Source organism: Papio anubis, chromosome X, assembly GCF_008728515.1.
Source record: "Papio anubis isolate 15944 chromosome X, Panubis1.0, whole genome shotgun sequence".
In the NCBI taxonomy this organism is placed as follows: domain Eukaryota; kingdom Metazoa; phylum Chordata; class Mammalia; order Primates; family Cercopithecidae; genus Papio; species Papio anubis.
Genome location: NC_044996.1, coordinates 135,624,019 through 135,649,844, shown reverse-complemented (window position 1 = coordinate 135,649,844; position 25,826 = coordinate 135,624,019). Strand labels below are relative to the sequence as shown.

At 45.2% G+C, this 25,826-nt stretch overlaps 1 protein-coding gene across 2 annotated transcripts in view; it reads left to right on the top strand.

The window, feature by feature from the left end:
• The window catches only part of CLCN4 (chloride voltage-gated channel 4), an 80,645-nt gene that overhangs the window by 16,685 nt on the left and 38,134 nt on the right, over positions 1-25,826 (top strand). For both annotated transcript variants that reach the window (XM_021932886.2, XM_003917392.5), the window contains exons 3-6: positions 11,645-11,799; positions 14,116-14,215; positions 21,692-21,879; positions 24,744-24,866. In XM_021932886.2, coding sequence (XP_021788578.1) covers positions 11,656-11,799; positions 14,116-14,215; positions 21,692-21,879; positions 24,744-24,866 — 555 coding nt within the window. In that variant the 5' untranslated portion in view covers positions 11,645-11,655. The remainder of the gene's footprint in view (positions 1-11,644; positions 11,800-14,115; positions 14,216-21,691; positions 21,880-24,743; positions 24,867-25,826) is intronic.

Below are 25,826 nucleotides of genomic sequence, written 5' to 3'. Positions count from 1 at the left end.
GGCAGCACCTGGGGAGCTTTTAAAAATGCTGATGCCTGGGCTCTGCCCCAGGGACCCCGGTTTAATGACTCTGGGCGGGTGCTGCTCCTTGGGCTTTCTGAATGCTCCCACGTGGTTTGGCTGCGCACCCTGGGCTGGGAATCGTGGGGCTCCCTGGCAGTACCTTTCTGGAATTCTCCTTCCCCAGCCTCCCAGGCACGTGACTGCTTAATTTCCTCCCTCTGTGGCACTTTCTCTGTCCTCTGCTCCTGGCTCCCCGATTCCTGAAGTCAGCCCAGTCGCTTTTCTTTCTTTGTTACCTACTCGCCATTCTCCAAAGTGCCTCTGCGGGGGCGGGAGCTTGTGAGAAATTCGAGCCTCAGCCTTGCCCCAGACCTGCTGAATCAGCACCTGCAGTTTAACCAGAAGCCCAGGGGATGCGCATGTGCATTGTCATATGAGAAGCGCTGGTCTAGGTGACGTAAGCTGGGAAAGAAACCCAGGGAATCTGCTGGAATGTAGGGAGCCTGAGCTCAGGAACTGGAAGGCGTCTGTATGGGTCTCTGGCTTGTTTGTTCTCTAGCTGTCTCAATCTGCCACTGTGGTCATTTGGGGCTAGATCATTCTTCTCTGTGGGGACTGTCCTGTGCATTTAGGACGTTGGGCAGCATCTCTAGCCTCTACCCACTTCATGCCATAGCAATCCCCCTCCCCAGAGGTGACAACCAAGAATGTCTCCAGGCATTGTCAAGCGTTCCCTGGGGGAGGAATGGTCTCCAGGGGACACTTTGGTGTCTGCCTTTGGCCTCATTCCCTCCCACCATAGACCCTTGGTAGGGTTGGTGGCTCCAAGTTAGCCACTGCCCTGGAAAGAGAGACTTCCTTTCTTCTCCTCGTCCATTTGTGCGGCCCTGCGTGGGTCCCATGCTCATCCCCATAGCCAGTCATTGTGCCTGGTAGTTGGAGCATTGTCATTGGCCAGATTGGGTTGTGTGCCACACCCGGGGCCAGGGGCCAGCTTTGTTAGCAGTTGAAGAAGACTGGGAGAGTTCTGAGGGAGGCACAAATGGCTACTTTGGACCACTCTAGCACCCCTTTACGGACCCAAGTCCTCTGCTGAGCTTTCACCCAATAACAAGCTCATTTAGCAAATATCTGTTGTGTGACAACGAACAGCTGGGCCCGTTCCAGGGCAGGCATTTTATAAACAATCTTCAGGACCATCCTAGGAGGGTGGTCTTGTTAGCCCATTTTACAGGTGAGCAGACTGCAGCTCAGCAGGGCTGGTGACACCCATGGCAACCTGCGGAGCCCAGTTGCTCCCTAATTCCCCCCACCCTGTGCCCTGCTGTCAGCCCTTCCTTTCTGTCACCCCCTTGAGTTCTTCCTACCCTCCAGGCTGCCCTACACTGCCATATAGCTGAACAAATTGTAAAAGGAACACCGTGTCATCATGCCTCTGCTCAAGTCAGGAAAGACTGTTGTTGCTGTCATCTTTTGTCCCCTGCCCAGTCCCCTCTCCTCCCTGCCCCTCAAAATACTCTTCTGACTTCTATTGTGTTTACATTTCTACTTTTCTTTGTAGATTTACCAATGAATTCTGGTTCGTGAGCTTTGTAATTTACTTCTGCCCGTTTTTGAACATGATGTAAATGGGATCACACAGCATATTTGGATGCATCCGGATTCTTTTGCTCTGTATTCTGTGTTTAAGAGTTACTCATTGCAAGCATACCTTGGGAAGTGGTTGACTCAAAGGGTAGGTAGATGAGAAGCCACTGAAGGTGACAGAGGAACGGCTATGGGTCAGAGAGGGAATTACCTTGGCATTACTTGGGCAGAGCTGGAGCGGTGGGCTAGGCAGTTAGGAGGTTGCGGTGACCTGGGTAGGAGCTCCAGCTAAGGGTCTGAAGGCCACGGGGAGGATGGCAGGTGAGGCCTGGTAGGCTTGGGAGAGTTGTACTGCCTTCTTTTTCTGACGAGGTAGGAGTTACAGGTTGGAGGAGATGGAAAAAGGGGGAAACATTCCTCACACAGGCTTGTTTGACCAGCAGGAGCTGAACCAGCAGTCGTCTTGGGCTGCAGTGAAATCCCCTGTGAGACTAGGGGCCCCCAGCACCAAGGAGCTGGCAGCCAGCAGCCAGCAGCCACTGAGCCCAGCACCTCTCATAATCCACAAGGTTGGAAGAAAAGCAACTCGGTAAAGGCTGCTCATGATGAGTCCTTGGGGCTCCTGGAAAATCTATAAGAAATGAAGATTTCGAGATGTTTATTTTTAGCTGCCATCTGACCATGGCCTGTCTCTGAACTTGATGTTCTTGGGCCCTCTCCTCTGGTTGTGTGTTCTAGAATTTCTATTGTGTCCTATGCTTTTCATGGTGTCATGTGAACACTACAGGTAACTGTGATGATCTTGAACACTTTGTTAGTGCTATGGTATGATCATATTTTTATTCATGGGCCAAGGCACCTGGAATCTTGAAGCGTTCAGATCACTAATTACTTGGAGAAACTTTTCTGATTGTAGGATCTCACAGAAACCCCTCTCTCTCTCTCCCTGCCCCGCCGCCCATGTGTGCGTGTGCGTGTGTGTGTGTGTGTGTGTGTAATAGGAACTCATTTTTATTTTCCCAAAGCTTTAAGGTTGAGATGTTGACAGTGACATCCTTTAGTTGCATTGTTGGGTTTCTGGAAACTCATTTCTTCCCTTAAATAATCCTAAGGGGAATGACTGTGGACACTTGTCTTTATATTATACTTGTCCCCATGGGTCACAATGATTTGTTTGCTGGATTTTGTTGGGAGGTGAGGGCCGCAAATGTGCTGGTGACTCAGACAGCGGCCTGGCAGGTAGCAGATGCCCAATAAACACCCATGGTGTAAAGCAGGGGCCGGCAAAGTACAGCCTGCAGGCCAGATCCAGCCCGTTCCTGTTTTTGTAAATAAAGCGTTATCGGCAGGCAGCCACATCCCTTCATTTCCATATTGTCTGTGGCTGCTCTGCTCTACAATGGCACAGTCCGGTAATCGCAATGGAGACTATATGGCCCGCAAAGCTGAAAAGATTTCCCATCTGGCCCTTTCTGGGAAAGATTTGCAAACCCCTATCAGTTAAGTTACTATGAGGAAACAGGAAGGAGCATGGGGCAGGAACAGCTTGTGGGAGAGGCTCATGGGAGCCAGAGGTGGTTTTAGTAGCAGTTTCTACCCTGCCCACGCTGGCAGGGGACCCTGCCGGGACTCGCCTCTAGGGTGGCCTTCCTTGCTGGTTGGAGACTTTTAATCTTTTAATCTGAGTTATGACTTTCCGTTCCATCTGTCCAAGTCATCTGGGGATTAGGTAATAGAGCAAGTTGGCAAATAATCTGATATGGTCTGATTTGGGAGGGGAATACTGGCATAAACATTGGCAGGTTCTGTGGCACCTGGCCACTGCCGGGCAGAGGACAGAGGGAACAGGTGGAAGGGCTTCAACCACAGTGTTTTTTGGGCGGTGTAAATACTGATGGCAGCACGAAGCGTAATGGCTCCAAATGGGAAATCAGCCAGGTGTCAGCCGCAGTAGGATGGATAACTACATTGGGGCTGATTCCTCAGTCAAATACTGTGGAACAGGAGTCGGCCAAGTTCGTGATCCTGTGGGCCAACTCCAGCTCACCGCCTGCTTTCGAACAGCTTATGAGCTAAGAATGGTTTTTGCATTTTTATATGGTTGAGAAAAAGCCAAAAAAATAATATTTTGCAACACACCAAGATGATCTAGAATTCATATTTCAGTGTCTGTGAATAAAGTTTTAGTGAAACATAGCACCAGGCATTAATGTGTCTATGGTCTCTGGCTGCTTTCCAATGACAACGGTGGAGGTGAGTAGTCTCGACAGAGACTATATGGCCCCGAAAGCTTCAAATATTTACTCTCTGGCCCTTAACAGAAAAAGTTTGGTGGCCCCTGTTACAGGGCGAAGAGAATGAACAGATAGTTACGCTGAATAACATGGGTAGATCTTGCAACATAATAGAGAATGAAAGAAGCTGGAAAAAAAGATTTCATTTCTTTAAAGTTCAGAAGCAGGCAACAGTAATCTATAGTGTGAGGGTCGGGATAGTGGTTACCCTTAGGGGTGGGTTAGGGACTAGTGGGGGCTTGAAGTGGTGTCTAGGGGCTGGTCATGTTTCGTCCCTTGATCTGAGCACTCCATACATGGGTGAGTTCCCTTTGTGAAAATGTGTGGAGTTGTTCATTTATGATTTTTGCATTTTACAAATAGTTGTTTACTTCAATAAAAAGCTTACTCAAGAAAAGTGATTTCAGTCTGGCAGCTCCTCAGAAGGTTAAACAGAGTTCCCATCTGACCCAGCAATCTACTCCTGGGCATATACCCAAGAGAAATGAAAACATATGTCCATGCAAAGACTTGTACACAGATGTTCCTAACAGCCTTATTCATAATAGCCCAAAAGTAGAAACAACCCAAATGGCCATCAGCTGATGAGTGGGTAAACAAAATGTGATACAGCCACACAATGGAATCTTATTCAGCAATAAATAAAAAGGGGTGAAGCACTGATATGCACCACGGCCTGGATGAACCTTGAAAGCATTATGCTTGGTGGAAGAAGCCAGATGCAAGAGGCTACATACTGCATGATTCCACTTATATGAAGTGTCCAGAATAGGCAGACCCATAGGATGGAAAGTACATTAGTGGCTACCTAGGCTGGGAGAAGGAAGTGATTGCTAATGGGTAGGGGGTCACTTTTAGGGGGATGAAAATGTTCTGGAATTGGATAGTGGTGATGACTGGATAGCCTTGTGAATTTCCTGAAAACCACTGAATTGTACACTTTAAAAGAGTACATTTTATGGTATGTGAATTACCTCTTTAAAAATGCTGTAAGAAAAAAAAATGCTGTAAGAGATTGCTGCTACAGACCTGTGTGTATCTGTATACGTCAGAAGGAAAAGGTCTCAAGGTGACAGGTACCTCGTCCATTCTTCCTGCTACCCCTCCCAATGCAGATATCTTGAAAGTTGACAGACAGGGGGAATGCCTGACTTCCTCCAGGTAATCCAGACCCTTCCCCTAGATCCAAGCCAGTTGAGTAGCACAGAGCAGTTTCTAGAATGTAGCTACCATGGGCATGTTAATTTTACTACTTTTGTTTACTAAAACTGCAGTTCTCAGAAAAACAGGGTAAACGAAAATATCCTAGATAACTTGCTTCCTGGACTTTTCCTGTGATTATACCTGACTTCACCCCCATTTTCCTGATGTCTGTTTTCCTTTGGTCTGATGGGAGAGGAATGGGAATCTTTTTAGTAGCCACTGGGGCCCATTTTCATAGCTGAGCCTGGGCTCTCCGCTCCTTGCTTTTTCCTCCAAGACTTCATTGCTTCACAGCCAAAGAAATGGAGCAGTAAAGAACAAACACACAAACAAAAAACAACAAAAACAAAACAAAACAAAACAAATTAAAAAAGACTTCACTGCTTACCTGTAGGTTGCTTTTTATATATAGTTCTTAATCTCTTCTGAATTGAACTTCTTGGTCCCCACTTCTAGGTGTTAAGGGCCATAATGGTTGCAAATATTGTGATAACTTTTGAGAGGATCCCTTTTGAGGGTGTGAGATGATCACCCAGAGGATCTCAAAGTTTTCATTTTGCTGACACTGAAGAGTGTATTTCTTAGGATTTTCTGCTCTGTAATGACAGATAATCACAGCTGGCAGTGAAGATAGCTCTGAACTTTCTGTAAAGTCCCAGGCCTGAACATTATCTGTGGCAGAGACAAAGAGTTTTAATTAATGACAAAATGTTTGCTTGTCCCTGCGAGGGTGAAAGGGGCTGGTGCTAAGTTTCATTCCCTGTGCCACGTACTGGGGTGAAGGGGCAGGGGAGGGAGCATCCCAGGGTCCTGGCTTTCAAGAGAGGGGCAGTGAGGGTCAACTGTGGTCACACACCCAGACTTGGGAGTCATACAAGTCTCTTGGTTAGTGGTCTTGCCACTTTTAATAGAGGTATTTCAGATTTGAAAGAAAACAGTCTAAACAGTCTCCTCAAAATAAATGCTTTGAGGAGGTTTTAGGAAAAGGTATTTCAAATGTCAGACATAGATTCATGTTTTAATGGCCTCACTGATTCTTGGTAAGTGGAAGCCCACAGAAGGTTCCGCAGAAACTCAGTTGGACCACCACAATCTCCCTGAGCAGAACTGGAGTCCATCGGGTCCCCTCTATCAGCTACAGACAGCAGAGGAGTGAGTAGATCAACTTCAGAAATGAGGTGACATGCAGGGGGGTAAGGAAGGGGTGTTTCCATGAAACATGATTTTCATTTTAACAAACATTTATGAAGCACTAACCACATGCCAGGCACAAATTGCTTTACAAATGTCAGCTCATTCCATCTTCTTCACAGCACCCTGAGGCAGGTAGTGCTGCAATTCCTACTTCATAGATGCGGGAGACTGAGGCACAGTAAGAAAGGTCCAGCAACTTGCTTAAGGTCACACGGGTAGTAAGCGACAGATGTGATACCTGAACCCACGCAGTGCCATTCTGGAGTCTGTGTTTTAACCAGTATGCATGTGATGCTGCCTCTCTTGTGATGAACAACTGAATATAGAGGGACAAAGTAAAATATTGAAGATCCAAGTATCTCATACTGCCATTTTGTTTTAAAGTAAATCTACGAAGAAAACATGCCAACAGGTTCTGGGAGTTATCAAGGGCATGATGACGGGTAATCCTTATTTTTTTCTTGATACTTTTCTGTATTTGTCAAGAAGTTTTGTAAGTTGGGTGGTTGGTTGTGTGTTTTTAAAAAGTAGCCACAATAATACCTCTGATTTCTGAATGCTCATCTAGAACTTTGCCATTTCCCCATCAAGAGGTGGAGTCTACTTCCTCTCCCCTTGAACCTGGGTGGGATTTTGTGACTGCCTCAACGAAGAGCAAGTGACAAAAGGGATGGTACCTGACTTCTGAGGCTGGGCCACGCAAGGTGATACTGCTTCTGCATGGTCTCTCTCTCTTAACACACTTGCTTTGGGGCCCAGAGCCTCTGGATAAGAAATACTGCCACCCGGCCGGGCACAATGGTTCACGCCTGTAATCCTAGCACTTTGGGATGCCAAGGTGGGCAGATCACCTGAGGTCGGGAGTTCGAGACCAGCCTGACCAACATGGAAAACCCCGTCTCTACTAAAAATACAAAATTAGCTGGGTGGGGTGGCACATACCTGTAATCCCAGCTACTTGGGAGACTGAGGCAGGAGAATAGCTTGAACCCGGGAGGCAGAGGTTGCGATGAGCCGAGATCACGCCGTTGCACTCCAGCCTGGGCAACAAGAGTGAAACTCCATCTCAAAATAAATAAATAAAAAAAAATAAATAAATAAGTAAATAAATAAAAGGAAATACTGCCATCCAAAGTCACAGCTGAAGAGACCACATGGGGATGCCACATGGAAAGAGAGAGAGGCCTGGGAACCCCAGCTGTTTTAGTCTCCAGCTGTTGAGTCTCTTGGCCCAGGCACCAGATGTGTGAGTGAACAAGCTTTCAGATGATGCCAGCCCCAACCCCTGTCTGACTAAGACCTTGTGAAAGACCCTGGGTGAGGATGGTCTTGCTGAGTCCAATGAGACCCCAATACTAGGATAGATAAAGATATGATGGGCTGCGTGCATTGGCTCACACCTGTAATCCCAGCATTTTGCGAGGCTGAGGTAGGAAGATTGTTTGAGCCCAGGAGTTTGAGACCAGCCTGAGCAACATAGTGAGACCCTGTCTCTACAAATAATAAAAAAAAAAATTAGCCGGTGTAGTGGCATGCATCTGTGGTCCCATCTACTCAAGAGGCTGAGGCAGGAGGATGGCTTGAGTCTGGGAAGTTGAGGCTGTGTTGAGCTGTGATTGCGCCACTGCACTCTAGCCTGGGTGACAGAGTGAGACCCTGAAAAAAAAAAAAAAAAAGAAAGAAGGAAGGAAGGAAAGAAGGAAGAAAGAAAAGAAAAGAAAAAAGAAAAGAAAGAAAAGAAAGAATCCTTTGGGATGGCTAAAGAGGATGCCCCAACTATGTCTGGGGAAATTAATGCAAGTTCCACGGATAGGGTGAAACAAAACAGGGTTCTGCAATGTGAATAGGAGCTTTCAAGGCAGAGGAGAAGGTTCAGGGTAGAAGAGAAAAGCACATTCAAAGATACGGGTTTCTGCCTGACATTTTTGGTCAAACATGGATAACCATAATTCACCTAGGGTGGCATTTTTATATTCAGCCAAGCCTTGATTCTACTTAGAATCTGTCCTTCTAGATCTTGATCTGGGTGATTTCCTGCTTTCTTTCATCTTCTAGAACCTGTTATATTATTGCTAACACCCAACCATAAAAAGTTCAGGTTTCCTTTGAGTGTTAAAGATCCCTGTTCTGAGGGCGAGCTGACCCATTCAGAGTCGCTTTTAACATCAGAGCTGTAAATGACATCATTAATACTATTGTATTAATACATGCTTGTCTTCGTTGAGTCCTGAGTGAAGTGAGTTTTACCGGACAGGATCTGCTGTTGAAGAACTTGAGCCTGACTTCTTGGGGTCTTCATGCTTGGAGACCAAACCTACTGACACTTTCTTGCCTTTAGGCATTGGTTACAAGATATAGGTGTCCTGCATTCCTTCCACAGTCCCTATGGAGGCAAATAATGGTTGTGTAGGAGAGATGTTCTCTTGTCAGACAGGATACCTCCAGCCTGAACTGGGGCAAATTCCACTCCACCCTCTCACTGTTGGTACTGTCATCTGTGGCTGCTCCAGTCCTCCCCTGAGTTGGTCTGCATTGCCCCAGCTAACTTGACCTGTCTTCCTTTCTCTCCTTCAGAGCTCAAGTTCATTCTACCTAGTAACCCATTATTATCATGCTGCTGATTAACAACTCCTTCAAAAGACTCAGTGGCTTAAAACAACCACCATTCACTATTTTCACAAATCTACAGGTTGGCTGCATGGTTGGATTGGGCCAAAGTTGGCTGATCTTGGCTGGACTGACACATAAATCTGTGGTCGGCTGGATCTAGATGATTTCTTTTTTTTCCCTTTGAGATATGGAGTCTTGCTCTGTCGCCCATGCTGGAGTGCGGTGGTGCAATCTTGGCTCACTGTAACCTCCACCTCCCAGGTTCGAGTGATTCTCCTGCCTCAGCCTGCTGAGTAGCTGGGACTACAGGCACCTGCCACCACGCCTGGCTAATTTTTGTATTTTTAGTGGAGATGGGGTTTCACCATGTTGGCCAGGCTGGTCTTGAACTCCTGACCTCAGGTGATCCACCTGCCTCGGCCTTCCAAAGTGCTGGGATTACAGGCGCGAGCCACCGTGCCTGGCCCCTAGATGATCTTTTAACCCCAACCTCACAATAGGCACCACCACCTCCTTCTGAGTCCCCAGGGAAGTCCTCTGAGGCTCTGCAGATCAGAGCCTGTTTATTTTCCTCAGGACCACTACATGTTCCGTCAAAGTTTAAAGATATGATTGTTCTCTACAGTGACTTTTTGTTTCAGGTATTATTGCCTGAAGTAGTTGTTTGACTAGAGATGTAGTTAAATTTTAGGTCGCATCAACTCCTTTTGAATAGACTGCCCAAGTCCCTGCGATTCTATCTGCTGGCTGGGTTTTTCTGACAAGCACTCTCTTGGAGGGTCAACAGCCTGTCGTCTTGTTTTTCCCATCAGAGATTTTCTTTACCACATATATTAAGAGGTTATTTTCATTTTGTTTGTGTGTAAATGAGAATGAAATCTTTGCTTTCTAATTTTACTCTCTTCCTAATATCATTGGTTGCTACTGACTTATGCAATGTGATTCTTCCCTGGGCACTCATCAGGGGGTATTGTTTTCAACTTGGCATGGCTCAAATCTCAAACTTTTAAAGTTTTAAAGCAGCCGAGTTGCACTGATGATCAATAAATCAATCACTGTGACCACTTTATTGCTTGTAAGGTGATTACCCTACTTTGCCCATAGTGACTCTTCAATTTGATTAAAATGCAGTTTCACTGGGTCGTGGTTGAGTCCTCCAGATATATAAATACATGAGAGAAGCCTGTACTCAAATGTTTTTATAACCACCCTTCAAATGTTTAACCATCTATTCCAGCACTTTTGTGGTCCTCATCCTATAATTCAAATTTCCATGCTCTTTGCCAAAGTAATTCTTATTTAGTGCATATTCCAACCTCTTGTCTCTGTAAGAGTGTATTCTTTTCTCTGCTAACTGGTGGTGAGCCTCGGTCCCACTGCAAAGCGTTTTCTGCAGCTGAAATGAGCTCCTGTGCAATCTGTAGATCAGGCTTTGATGGTGGGAGAATATGGGAGATGATGTTGGTTCACTCGCGATTGTTTTCCAGGTGAGGGGAGCTGGAATAGTGGGAGTGGAATTATTATCTTGGACAGGAAAGGAAGATACATTCACCTGTGCTACTGCCCTGGCCGCAGGAGCCCTTTTGACTGCATTTTAAAACATTAAAAATGAGCATCTGTCCTGGAGCTCCCTGCCCAGGGCAGTGTGCCACCAGCTTCTCATGGCTCTTGGCTCGTGGCAGGTTGTCCCACCTCCCTTGTCCAGCTCCAGGGTGGCCCCATTCACACAGAGGGCTCCTGCCATCTGCAGATTGCCTGGGCTCCCACCAGCTCATTAAAGTCTTGCCAGCATTTTCACTGTGCCATTGGAGTACATTTTGAATATCCATGATGACATTCACATAGGCTGCCTGCCTGAGTGGTCTGCTTTGTCTCCCATGGGAACCAATTATTGGTTTGATTACCATTATTTTCATTTAAACCCTATTTGCCCCTCCAGCCCTGTCATTTGGACACCTTGCTTTTGCAGAATGTGAGGTTTTCTAGGAATGTATATAATTGATCTTCATTTGCAGATTCCATATTTGCAAATTTGCCTACTGGCTAAAATGTATGTGTAGCCCCCAGATCAATACTCATGGAGCTTTCGAGGTTGTTCATAGATATGTGTGTGTGTAGAGCCACAAAAAGTGTCAGCAGTGCCCATTCCTCGCTGAGGTCTGAGAGGGCGATGCTCTGCCTTACTGCTTCCACTCTCCTCCTGTCAACAAGGGTCCTTTTCGTGTTCCATTTAGTGCCATGTTTTTCACAGTTTTGTGCTTTTTTTTGTTGGTAATTTTGCTGTTTAAAATGGCCCTGCAATGCAGTGCTGGGAAGCTGTCTGGTGTTCCTGAGCGTAAGAGGGCTGTGACTTGTTTTATGGAGAAGCCTCGTTCGGGCATGAGTGGTAATGCTCCTGGCTGTGAGGTCAATGTTAAACAATATCTATTAAATAGAGTGTCTTTAAACAGAAGTACACAAACAAGGTACAGCTTGATTGTTTGATGAAAATGTGACCAAAGATTTTGCAGGAACCTAACCCTGTATTATCTTGGGAACAGTAGTAGTATTCAGTAATTCAGTGTTTGAGGTGAATTTATAGAGCATAACCTCCACGAATCATGAGAATTGACTGTGTATATATTTCATTACAGCACAGATGCCTGTGCTGAAATAATTTTTCTTATGTAAGAAAATAGGGTACATGGACTATTCTTCTGTCATGTCCGTGGCGTGTCCTGCTCACATCTTTAATGACTGGTTTTCTTGCCCAGGTGTAATTAGCATGGTCAATGCGGGAGCGATGAGTGGCTCTGGAAACCTGATGGATTTCCTCGATGAGCCGTTCCCTGACGTGGGGACATATGAGGACTTCCACACCATCGACTGGCTAAGGGAAAAGTCACGGGACACCGACAGACACAGGAAGGTAAGTGGCATTCTGAAAGGACACACTGCAAATGGCTAAGCCATGCTTTCATTCAAAAGTTACTGAGCTGCAGCTTAGGTCCACGTATGTGTCATGTGCTGGGTTAGGGTCTAAAGAGGAAAAGAGCCAGTGGGAGGAGCAGATATATTGGCAGATCATTGTATTAGCAGGACTTTTGGGCAGGACGATGTGTCATATGGAGGGAATGTGGTGTGGAGGAGAGGGAGGGGACTTTGCAGGTGCCATTTCTGGACTCTGTTTCTCATCCATGAGGATGCAAGCAATTATGCCTGAAGAGGAAATGAGATTATGTGTATATGAAAGCACATATGACAGTGCCTGGTGTCTAGTTGGCAATCAGTATATATTTTAATGAACCACAATGGTTATCTGTCAAGTGCTGTGGGATCATTTAGGTTCAGTTAGGGAAGGGTTTTTCAGCAAGGGTAACATTTCAGTTGGGTCTTGGATGACTAAGATTTTGCTAGGCAGAGGAAGGGCAAGAATTCTAAACATCAGGAATGCCCCCCTTTTTTAAGTCACAGAGGCATGAAAGAATGTGGTGTATCTGGGCAATTCGGGGAGCTCCGATGATCTGGTTGAGTATTCCTGCAGGGGGAGGGATGGGGATGAGTGTGGAAATGGAGGCAGCAGGGCCATGTGGGGGAATGGCCATGCTGGCGGTGGAGAGGAGTTTGTATTTCATGCTGAAAGCCACAGAAGACAATAAAGATGCGCTGCAAAGGGAGAAACAGGAAGCTTGGAAATGAGTTCAGGAGACTGAAGGCAGTGATGTGCAGGTGGAGAGAGGGGATCAGGATTGAGAGGTATTCTGAGGTGCCACGGACAGGATTCAGGGGAGGTGCTGGGTCCAGGAGGGGAGTGGGGTCACAGAACACCAGGCTGTGGCCTGAAGAGGATGATGCCTTTGATGCCTAGAGGAAGCAAGGGGGAACTGGCAGACTGCCGGGGAGGCCAGTGAGTTCTGTGTAGATGCGTTGGTTTGAGCTGTGCTGCGGACGGGTGATCACAGGTGGCGAGAACTCTGTGGTTCAGGGGTGAAGGAAGGGCCTGGGGGAGAATGAGGTCCTTGTGTGCAAGTGGAGGCTGAAGCTTTAGAAGCAGCCACAGTGGCCTGGGTGTGCAGAGAGAGAAGGGAGGAGGCGGTGCCCAGAGTTACCAGGTCCAGGGGAGGCAGATGGAGAGCCCGTGACAAGAGGGGAGCCCGCCAAGAGCAGTCTCCTGTGAATGGAGAGGGTGTTGTGTAGGGGCCTGCTCACAAAGTCACCCTCTATGGAGGTCAGGTAGGAGGCAAGCCAGCGGCATGGCGGCTGGCGGTGAGGGGAGAGCTGTTTCAGATGAGGGTGAGGAGTGACATGGACAGTGTGACCGTGTCACGTCACCTCACAAGGGCTGGCACGAAAGGAGGAGGGGAATGTGTAGGGAGCCAGGCTTAGTCATGAAGATGTTGCAGCCTGTTGGCTCTAGGGTGCAAGAATGTGGGGTCGAGGCAGCCTGCCCTCTAGAGCACAGCTCAGCAGACTGTGGCCCGCCGGCCAAAGCCAGCTGGCACCTCGTTTTGTAAATAAAGTTTTATTGGAATTCAGCAATGCCCATCCACTTCCGTATTTTTATGGCTCCTTTTGGACTATAGTGGCAGGGTTGAGGAGTTGCAACAGAGACCATTTGGCCCACAAAGCCCAATATATTTACTCTCTTGTCCTTTACAGAAAACTTTTCCCCACCACTGCTCTAAAAGGCTGTGAGGGAATGATCTCAGAGGAGCATATGATTCTGTTAGCACAGGGAGGTGTGTATAGCTATGTCCATCTGCTATGGCAAACGTGATCTATACCAGCTAATTCTAAGTTCGTGCTGCTAAAATTTAACCTTGAAAACAAAAGGAGGAGATGAACCCTGTGTTGAAGAGGCTTTTTAATGAAACTTAGCAATGTGAGTTAAGATAGTAATGCATATTCAGAATGAAGACACCGAACCAACGTCCCCCTTCAGCATGGCTTTTAAATTATCAAAGATCAAATCACATTTAGTATGTTTTTTAATTAAGTGAATTCTTTGCGTGTGTGCTCAAATTCTTTGGAGACTATCGTGGCATCTTTATAGCTCTATGAACTAGAAAGCTCATCTTACCATTGCGGCATGTAACTGAAAGAATCACGTCAGTGGGAATTTAGCTGCTTGATGACATTCATTTTATTTTCTTAATTACCCTGTTTCCTGAGGAAACAGTTTCAAGGAAAAAAGCATGAATTTGAAAACGCATTCAGATCAGCTACTGTATCTGCTTTGTTCTAGATCACCAGCAAGAGCAAGGAGTCCATATGGGAGTTCATCAAGAGTCTGCTGGATGCCTGGTCAGGATGGGTGGTGATGCTGCTCATTGGCCTGCTGGCGGGTACGTGGATGGGCATATGGCACTCCCGTGGGAAGCTACAGAGGCCAAAACCTCAAAACACGAACCTCTGGGAGATTTGGAATATAGCATGTGTTGCTTTTACCCCCGTGGGAGGGATGTATTACTTGAAATATCTAAGGGCAAAATCATGACTGTATATTTAACCTAAAATCCATCATCAATAAGGCATGCCCAAGGCATGAGCTCAGGTACAGGCATCTGGAGAGCTGTGATGGTAGAGCTGGTGGCCTTTCCACACAGAGCAGTTTTCTGACTATACCAGATTTGACTGAAAACACACATTTTTTTGGAAACGGTCTTGTTCCGTTGCCCAGGCTGGAGGGCAGTGGCATGATGCCAGTTCACTGCAGCCTCTACCTCCCAGGGTTGAGCGATCCTCCCACCTCAGCCTCCTGAGTAGCCAGGACCACAGGCATGCGCCACCATGCTCAGCTTATTTTTGTTATTTTTTTCGTAGAGATGGGGTCTCACTATGTTGCTCAGGCTGGTCTCAAACTCCTGGGCTCAAGTCATCCTCCTGCCTCAGCCAAAGTGTTGGGATTACAGGTGTGAGCCACTGAGCCCAGCCAAGCACACATTTTATATTTGATTGTTCTTGATTATGTAGACGGCAGCAAAATCAGGGACTGTATTATCTTCGATAAGAAAACGTCATATGAGATTGCCTTTTGCTACTACTGGTAGGTTCTGAGATGAACTGGAAACATCCTGCAATAGTCAGCACCATGCTAGACACCCACAGGAGCTGAGGCAGGCCCAGGGCCCTCCATCAACCTGACCCTCGGGGACTCTGCATCTTTCCTTTTTAGAATCCCAACGCCATGTTTGCGAGCAGTAGATGTTTCCAGAGTAAATGGATGTTATCTGGAGGGGAAACCCATCTTTTTAATATCAAATGCACCAGCCCTTCCTGGAAATTGTTTCCTAAAACTTATGTCCTTTTAGGAGATTGTGAAGGTTAATGTATAAGAATAAAAAATTTGGCATGATGAAGAGGTTTCCTTAATAAAAATCCCCTGCATATAACAACATAATAGTTATGGTTAGAGAACAGATCAGGGAATTGACTATAACACAGGCAGAATATATGTAGTAAGTGGTCTAAGAAGGACAGAACACGAATGGGGCACAGATAAGTTTTGTGATTCCAGGGGCTTTCAGTTTCCAGGTGATCTTAGTTTATTCCATAGATCATCGTAGGAGGGGCTTGGTTTCCAGGGAAGGGCTCTACCTTCCTCACCTGCCTCAGCATCCCATAAAGAGCTAAGAGGAATGCTCGGAGGGGGAGCCCTTTCCTACTAGTCACAGATGCTGTCTGTCCATTTCTCCAAGCCTGTCCTTCCTTTCCCAGTGGCATTTCCCGTCATGTACTGGCAGCAGCCAGGGCAGGAAATTAGACTTCATTGTCACAAGGTATTGGACAACCAATTTTGTCTGACTGCTTCTGTGAAGGCGTTTGAAGGTGGGCCGGGTGGGAGTTTGCTATGAATTTTGATGTTCTTATTTAGAGTAGATTGATAAAACCTTATAGTGTGTCATTTTTCTTGGCTTGTAGGAAGGAGAAATAAATAGGGTAAATGAAGAAACTCAGAATAGGAATAAATGTTCTGATAATGGCACAGCTTAGATTTATTGACTGACCTAGGAGCCCAGTTGGGCTGACTTTAATCTGATTTTGACTAGCTGGCTTTATTATCCACTTGATTTCCATCAGCTCTTTCACGAGGGGGAATTAGAAACAGTATGCTGCTGCACGGGCTTCACTTCAACAGTATCTCTGGAGAGGACCTCTGGCTTGAACACAGCCTGCCCCTCCCCTCTGTGATTGTAAGGTGCAGCCAGGGGTGAGCACCGCTGGCCAGAGGAGAGCCCGTGGGCACATCAGCCAGGGAATACATGGGAGGGTGAGAATGGGGTGATGCTGAAAATGAAGGGGCTACAGGATTCTTTTGATTTGGATGCACTTTGAAGGGACAGCCAGAGAGCCATGTCCCACTCACTTCCCTCTTCCTCGCTGGACTAACAGTGGAGAGGACCCGGGGTCTCACTGCCTGGCCGGCTGCCCCCTCACTGGCTACTGTCTTGGGACTCCCTTCATGGGTAGGTCCGCGGCATCTCCGCAGATGCTTATCAGAAGTCACCGCTAGATGTCACTGTTGGACCACGAAAGAAAGCTGAGGCCTGCTGAAGCACAGTCAGCACCAGAATCAGCAAGGAAGATTGGGTATGCAGTTAGGGGGTTGTGAATGAATGAATAATGATGAAACTTGGGGTAATCATCGCGTTTGCTCCTGGATATCTGCACAGGACCCTCCCATCTTCTTCACCTTCTTCTTCAAATACTGCACGATGTCACTTATATGTGGAGTCTAAAAAAAACCAATGTCATAGAAACAGTACAAAGGTGGCTCCTAGAGGGAGGGGTGGGGACAGGACGGGAAAAGAGATGTTGATCAGAGGGTTTAAGTTTCAGTTAGACTGGAGGAATAAGCTTTAGTGAGCTGTCGCATTGCATGGTGACCACAGTTAATAATCATGTATTGTATATTTCAAAATTGCTGAAAGAGTAGACTTTCATAATCTCACCACAGAAATAAGCTGGGGAGGTGATTTGGTTGGTGCGAACGTAATTGTGGTTTTTGTCATTAAAATAACGACATGATCGAATCTTTAATTAGCTCGATCAAGTCTTTCTATAATGTATACATAGATCAAAACATGACATTGATATACACAATTATTATGTGTCAGTTTTAAAAAGTTAAAAAATCAAGATAATGAGCTCTCTGCCTTTGTTTTATGGAAAAACAAAGAACTATGGATAGTTTTAAATTTGACATTACCGGACCCTGTGGAAAGACCTCATGAAATACTAAATATTATGGTTCTTGCGTGCTGTTGCTAGGGGGCAGTGTTTACTTAGCTGACTCTGCAAACTAGCATTAAGCGGAACCAAGCTTGCATCCAGGATTTCATGATCTGGAGAAAATACTTTGAGCATGTAGGATTTCTTTTCATTGGGTTTCAGTTTCCAACTTTAAATCAGGAAATAGTTTTCACAATTCCACAAGGTATATGTACTTCAAAACATCATGTTGTACATGATTAAAACATACAATGTTATGTGTCCATTTTAAAATGAAGTATATGTACTTCAAAACATCATGTTGCACACGATTAAAACATACAATGTTATGTGTCCATTTTAAAATGAAAGAATAAATCAGGAAATAGCTAATGATATCTCTAACTTAATGAGACTAATTATATATATTTTTATATTTGGAATCAAGTATTTCATGATTGAATTGCATGTTTAAAAATTTCAAACCTGTGTCTGATATTTAAAATTTTAAAAACAATAAAATTACATCGCTCCCTCTCTAGGGCTCACCCCCCTCACCTGCTGTATGAGTGTATATATGTATGTATGTAAAGCTTTATTGAAATATAACCCACATACCATACAATGCACCCATTTAAAGTATACAATTTAGTGGTTTTTAATGTATCACAGAGTTGTACAACCATCACCATGGTCGATTTTAGAATAATTTTATCATCCCCAAAAGAACAATTATACCCTTTAGCTATCAAGTGCCTGCTCCCCAACCATCCTCCTTCCAGCCCTAAGTCCACTGTTAACCTGCTTTCTATCTCTATGGATTTGCCTATTCTGGGCATTTCATCTAAATGGAATCATACACTATATGGTCTTTGTAATTAACTTCTTCCACTCAGCATAATATGTTCAAAGTTTGTCCATATTGTAGCATGTGTCTGTACTGTATTCCTTTTCACTGCCAAGTACCATTCCATTGTATGGATAGATCACATGTTGTTTATCCACTTATCCATTGATGGATATTTGAGTTGTTTCTACTTTGTGGCTATTTTGAATAATGCTGCTATGAACATTTTTATACAAGTGTTTGTGTGCATGGATGTTTTCATTTCTCTTGGGTATATGCCTAGGAATAGAATTGGTTGGTCAAATGGTAACTCTGTGTTTAACTTTTTGAGGAACCATGAGACTGTTTTCTGAGGCACTGTACCTTTGTAGTCCACTATATTTTCTCTCTAGTACTTAGCACCTTTTTGGTTTTTTTGAGTCATGGTCTGGTTCTGGTGCCATCATGGTTCGTTACAGACCGGGCTTAAGCAATCCACCTGCCTCAGACTCCTGAGTAGCTGGGACTATAGGCGCGTGCCACCATATCTGGTTAATTTTTTTTTTTTTTTTTGTAGAGACAGGATCTTGTCATGCTGTTCAGGCTGGTCCTGAACTCCTGGCCTCAAACGATTTGTCCACTTTGGCCTTCCAAAGTGCTGGGACTACTGGCATAAGCCACTGCACCTGGCCCTTATACCTTTTAACAGAGCCTTTAATATACTTATTTTGTCCAGTGTCCTGTCCCAGGTACAGTTCCACAAAGGCAGGGACTTGGGTCTACTCTTTTCACTGCCGTATTCCCAAGATATGGACGAGTAACTGGCATGTAGTAGGTATATGTTCAGTAACTATCCCTTGAATGAATGAATGGACCTGAGTTTTCTGATCTTTTCATTCATTTATTTATTGCAATCTTTTATTTAACATGGATATATAGTGCCAACTATGCACCTGATGTGGATATAACAACGGACAAGACAGATAGGGTCCTTGACCACTTAGAGTGGACACAGGGTCTGGATGCCAGGCATGACCCCCAGTGTGGTATGAAAACCAGACAATGAAACCTTTTTTACCCACCACTTATAGACTAGTGGAAGTACACACACACACACATGCATGCATGCATGCACACACACACAGAGAAATAGAAAGAGAGCTAATTGTGATATCAGCATGTGAGAGGTGTGGTGATGAGGAAGGACAGGCAGCCACAGGAATGCCAGGGAAGTACACCTAACCCAGACTTAGGAAGTCAGGAAAGACTTCCCAAAGGAGGTGATATAAATGCTGGAATCTGGATGGTAAGTAGGAGTCTGACGGGAGGGGAGGGCAGTGCTTGCTGAGATGGTGCAGAGAGGAGAGCGCGGCACATTCCAGGAACACGGAGTGGGCAGGGTGTGCGGAGTTAGTGAGGGAAAGAGATGAAGCTGGAGAGATCTGAGGGGCCAGCTGTCAGGGTGGGTGACCTGTTGAGGATTTGGGTGTTCTCCCAAGAATAATGGGTAACCATGGCAGGGCTTTCCATAAGGGAGTGGCATGGGTCAGTCTGGCATTTGGAAAGCCTGTTAACCACAGTGTGGAGAAGCCATGAATGGGGCAGGACTGAGGCCAGAGACCAGAGAGGAGACTCCTGCAGCAGTCCAGCCAGCAATGACTTCAACACGGTGATCTGAAAGACAGCCAGAGTGGGGATGGGGGTAAGTGCAGTGATTCAAGAGAGATTTCAGAGGTGGAGCTGCTGGGATATGGGGATTGCCTGGAAGGGGGTTGCTTTCCCAGTTTTCTAGTTTGCACAGTAGTGTGCCTGGATGGTGGGTTCCTCTCCCAGCTGGGACAAAGCTGAGGCTGGGAGGAGGATGCTTCAGTTCAGTGTTGGATGGCGGTGGGTTGAAGTGGAGATACCTAGTAGACCCAAGAAGGCAAATAGACTTGTGTTCTTTAACAATGCCCATTCATTGGCTTTGACTGCCTAGGGCTCTGCTACAAAGATTTGGGAAGGTAAGTCCACAAGTGTGTGTCATGATTGATTAGTGATGTCTGTCATGGGTGTGTCAAAAGAATTGTGAAGGGGAATCCAATAGAGTGTGCTATTATTGATTGGTGATGTTTGCTGTGGGCATTGGAAGCTGACGGCTGGGCTATGTAGTGATTGGCTCTGTAATAGGCAGTGGGCTCTATGTGCTTGGAAAAGCATAGCTTGAGATGTACATTTTTACCTAATGGTAAATAGAAGGATGTGAATAAGGTTGCCAGGGTTGAGAGCATAGTGTAAAAAGAGAAAAGGGTTTAGGGTGAAGCTTTGAGGAAATGGCCTTTTAGAAGTTGGGTGGAGGAGTCAGAAAGATCCTAGGAGGCAGAGCAAACCAGAGAGTGAGGAGAAAAGCAGGAGAGCATGATGTGGAAGCCAAGGGAAGAGGTGTTTCTAGAAGGGTGGAGTGGTCAACAGAGTCAGATGATGCTGAGAGCTCTGGAACTGGGATCAGCAAACTTTTTCTGCAAGAGGCCAGAGAGTCAATATTTTCAGGTTTGTGGCCCATGTGGTTTCTGTCTCAGCTCTTCAGTTCTGCCACTGTAGCATGAAGGCAGCCACAGAGTGCATATAATTGAATGGTGTGGCTGTGCTCCAATAAAACTTTATTTACAAAAACAGGCTGTGGTCCAGATTTGGCCTGTGGGCTGTAGTTTGTGGATCCTGTTCTAGAGGAATGAGCTAAGGCCATTGCCTTAGCTACATGGGAATCTCCTGGTAGATTGAGGGGATGGACTGGGCCAAGGGAAGGAAAGAGATTGGATGGTGACTAGAGGGGAAAGTGGAACCAGGGAGGGTTTTAAAAAAATGTTTAAATGCTGATGGCAAGGAGAGGAAGAGGTTGAAGATACAGGAGAAAGAAAGGGGGAATGGGAAGAGCGAGGCCCCAAGGAGGAAGGATATGTAGAGCTGAGGTGGGCGGCATCCGATGCAACACCAGGAGAAGAGAAGGGAGGGGTGAATGCTGATGCCAGGTGTGGATGCTTTCAGTGAGGATGTGGATGCAGAACCAATCCTGTATTAACGATGCAGTGAAAAGGCTGAAAAATGAAGATGCTTGAAAACATTCTCTGCCTTTGTGAGAGATGAGAATGCGTTATTCTGGAAAGAGACCCAAGGCCGCCTTTTGTTATCCATTCAACTGCACGTTCCGTTTTCTCCCATTTCTATTGGCTTTTAAAGTAGTTATTTAGTTTTATAGACCCTTAATTCTTTATAATTTAAATAATGTGGAGAGTTTTAATAAACAGGATTTTCCCGAGTTTGGTTCTCATTTGGTGACAAAACCTTACTCATTCATGATGTGAGGCCATCGTAGTTGTTATGAGTCCATTTTGTCTGAATTATCATGTTTCCCTGAGAAATATTAATGTTTGTGGTTCTAGGATCCTGCCCCAGAAGCTACTGAGGGAGTTCTGTCTTTTACGGTGTAAATACCCAATGTCAAAAACTTGGAAAGGGAAGAATTGGGAAAGTTGCTTGTCTCCCTCTCCTACCCAGTTTAAGCTACTGAGCCCTTTGTATTTCTCATTGGGCTTGTGCTGCCTTGCCCATACCATAAATGTTCAAGCGCTGCAAGGTTAATGAAAGAAGCTTCCTATGTAAGTGACAGCCCCATTGCAAGTTTATTGCCTGCTCTGGAATCTGGGCCATCATTGCTGATGTGCCCCTGCCTGGCCGCCGTGTTGCACCTGGTCTCATTCTTGTTGCATCATGGGGTGATTCCTCTTTGTGGCTCGTGTTCTTCCAGGCACCTTGGCTGGGGTCATCGATCTCGCTGTGGACTGGATGACGGACCTGAAGGAGGGGGTCTGCCTGTCTGCTTTCTGGTATAGCCATGAGCAGTGTTGCTGGACTTCTAACGAGACCACTTTTGAGGACAGAGACAAATGTCCCCTGTGGCAGAAATGGTCGGAGCTGCTGGTGAACCAGTCAGAGGTGGGTATTTGGGCAGGGTCCTGGCTGGGGACCCCTGCCATTCCACACGTGCTTGGGAATGCTGCTGGGAGATTTGTGAATGTCTGTGATTTCACCTTCAGGTGCCTGCTCTGAAGTTCGTGGCTTAACACTAGGATGACTGGCTTTTTCTAGCTCTAATGCTACCACTCAAATTTCACTTATAAAACCCTTCCCCACTGTTTCATGTGCACAATGCATATATATATATATGTATATATGCATTATATATTAAAGTATATATACTTTAAGCCTCATATTTGGCTTTATTTTGTTATATTTGGCTTATTTTTTCTTACCAAAAGTGGTTTGCTGATCATGCTGAAGAAATAAGGTTGACTTTTATATCTTCTAATTGAGAAGAATGTAGCTTTTTAAGTTATCCTTTTAAAAAAAACAGCTTTAGTGAGAAATTCACAGTTCATATTGTTCACCCATTTAAAGTGTATGATTTAATGCTTGTAGTATATTCAGATTTGCAGCCATTACCACAATCTAATTTTGGAACGTTTTCGTCATCCTTTCCAAAACTCTGTCTCCATTAGCAGTCAGTCTCATGTCCCCCAACCTGCCAGCTCTGAGCAACCACTAATCTACCTTTTGTCTCTCTAGATTTGCCTCTTCTGGACATTTCATGTAAATGAAATCGTACAATGTGTGGACTTTGTGTCTGGCTTCTTCCACCTAGCCTCATGTTTCCAGGTTTCTTCCTATTGTAGCATGAACCATTACTTCATTCTTTTTTTATGGCCGAATAATATTCTGTTGTATGAATGGACCACATTTTATTTATCCATTTGTTGGTTGCTTTTGCTTTTTGGCTATGATGAGTGATGTTGCTATGAACATTTCTGTACAGGTTTTTGTGAAGACATATGTTTCATTTCTCTCGAGTACATATCTGAGAGTGGAGTTGCTGGGTCAGATGGTTACTCTATGTTTAACCTTTGGAGCAGCTGCCAGACTGTTTTCCAAAGTGGCTGTACCATTTTACATTCCCACCAGCAGTGTATGAGACTTCCAATTTGTCCACCTTCCTGTCAACACTTGCTATTATATGTTTTTGATTATAGCCATCCTAGTGGTTATGAAGTGGCATCTCATTGTGCTTTCAGTCATCTTCTATTGCATTTTATGACCACATTATAAAGGATGTTCTGGGCCTTCTGTAAAGAGAATGCCCTAGGCACAGGAGATAATAGTGGTGAACCACGGACCCATAGCATTTAGTGCTTCAGATCTTTATTAAAATCTTGGTTCAGGAAAGAGTTAACTTCTAACCCATTTCAGTGGTTACCACCATGACTATGGGTTATTGAAGGATCAGAAAGCCATGTGAGGGGGAACCAGGTTGCCAAGCTTCACATTAGGGGTAATGTGAGGATCTCTCAAGCTAGAACTAATCTTGCAAGATATATGTAATCTATTTATGGATCTCCTCCCTTCCCCACTTTTTTTTTTTTGCCTGACTGACTTACCACAGCTGAAGACATTTGGAATGCACTTTGCCATTTTTGCGAAACCTCTTTCTCAGTGGAATTGAAAATTAATTCCTTCAAATCTCAGAAGTAGACAGGGATCTTGAAATCTCACACGTTCTCAGTGTTCTCCATTACTTCCAAAAAGAAATTCTCTACTTGGGTTGATGGGAGCGGGCAGACAGAATTGGCTGTGCGCCATATTTTTATTCTTCTCTCCTACTTGCAATGTGTGTTTTGGGGAAATACGGCCATCCATCTTTTCAGCTGTTTTTAAGATTTATACTTTGATTCGAAGAATTACCTTTAGTAAGAGTGAGAGTTATTTTTAGCCTCCAAAAAAGTACATATTTAAGTGGGTGAAAGGTATTTCTTAGTCCGATTTCTCACTGCATAGGGTGTGAATAGATGTGCTTGTAAAGGCCAGAGTGGTCTCCTGGAACGTGTTTTTGCATTTAATAGACACACATGTGTCTGTCCATGGCCTGACTTGTAGGTGACCTCTCTTTCCTGCCCCCCTTACTTAAGTAATCCAGATGGTGGCACGAAGCTGAGGCCTAGAGAGTGTGGTCTATACTTAGCAGACCAGGCCCTTCATGCATAGGATCCCAGACTGTGTGTTTGGTTCAGAAAACTTTCTCTGTACATCAGATAATTTGGAATAAATTGTTCAATGAATTATTCTGAAAGTGATCATGTTTTTCTTCTCTGATAGTGCCTGTCAAATGTTGGTGCGCGTAGAACCTCCCAGAGGGCTTGTTAAAACACATTTATCTGGGCCCCAGCCGGGAGTGTCTGGTGTCTGGTTCAGCAGTTCTGGGGTGAGGCCTGAGAGTCTGCATGTCTCATAAGCTGCTGATGTGGCTGGACCACGGACCCCACCTTGAGTAGCAGTATTCTAAAATACAGGCCCGACCCGTATTCATTGGCAGTGCGGGTGCTTGCTGTGGTTGGGTGTGGCCTTAATGAAAGCTAAGAGAGACCAAGCCACCACAGACAAGAAAAAACTAATCTGCCAGGGTCTCGGAGGCAGGATTTTCCGTGTCACACCTTTGATTAACTCTATGCAAGTGGTGATTAAAACCAAGCATCATCCACAGTTTCCATTACTGCTGAGCCTTCCCCCTGTAGAAGGCGCGTGTAAACAGCTCCTGGAGAAACACCTGCTGTTCTGTTTGTGTGTGCTGACTGTAGCAATAGCAACAGCTGATAAACCTACGCTGGCCTTTTGGTTTATATAGGATGGGGACCAAACCTGCCCAATCCCGTCAAAGCTTTTGTTGTGAAGACAGATGGGGAGGGGTTGAGTCTGTTGCTCAGGTCAGCTGTGGCTAATGTTTCCTTTTTTGTTTTGTGTCTGTTGTCTAGGGTGCCAGTGCTTACATTCTGAATTACTTAATGTACATCCTATGGGCGCTGCTGTTTGCATTTTTGGCTGTCTCCCTGGTGCGTGTATTTGCACCATATGCCTGTGGCTCTGGCATACCAGAGGTGAGTCCTGGCTGAATTTTTTGTACCAATAATATGAATAGCAAATTCTTCTGTAGCACTGTCGTGCCAAGCACAGTTCCAAGCATTTTACTTCTACTAACTCATTAAGCTTCACAATAAGACTATGAGGTAAGTACTATTATTCTGCATTTGATAGTTGACAAAACTAAAGCACAGAGAGGTTAAGTAACTTGCCCCAGGTAACCAAGCTGGTAAGCTGTGAGTTGAACCCAGCGTTCTGACTTTAGGATTTATACACTATCTTCAAGATTTCTGTGCTATTTCTTCTCAGATGATAAAAGCCTTGTCTTTGTAAACCAGGCATAACTCTTAAAGCCTGTGGAATCAGAGTTCATTAACCACACACATAAACGTGCTATACTAACTCATCAGTGCATCTGTGATGTAATGTGAGAGACAACAGTGGAGGTTTATTGCTGTGAAAGTTCGCTGATGATGAAACCTCTCTTGCCACATTTTGCTCTTCTGGTGGCAAGCTAATAGCAATCTTTTAAAAACCTGAATGCCGCCTTTAGTACATGCACTCTGAACATACCCCCGTGAATTTAGAGTTTTTATAAATAGTTTTCAGCGCTTTCATGTAACCAAAGTATGAGGAAAGTGACCTCACCGATTAAGGGGAACTTGAAACCTATGAGGACCTACTGGGCAGAATCATGATAATTGAGCTGATTCCCGAAAAGCCCAGATGGTGGAAATTTAGCCAGAAGTAATTTTAAAAGTTCTGGCATTATCGCTCTAATTCATGCAGTTCAGTTCTCCTTTGGGTTGATGCCTTAGCAATGCCCACGGGCAGTGGGCTCGAGAGTTTGAAGATGTATTTGTGGGCCGAGTATGGCAGTAAATCCACACCCTTTGGGAGGACCCTCCAGCCCTGACAGTGGTCCAGGCAGTTTGCAGAAAGGGCTGAAGTCCTGAAAAGACAGTCAGAGGCAAAAT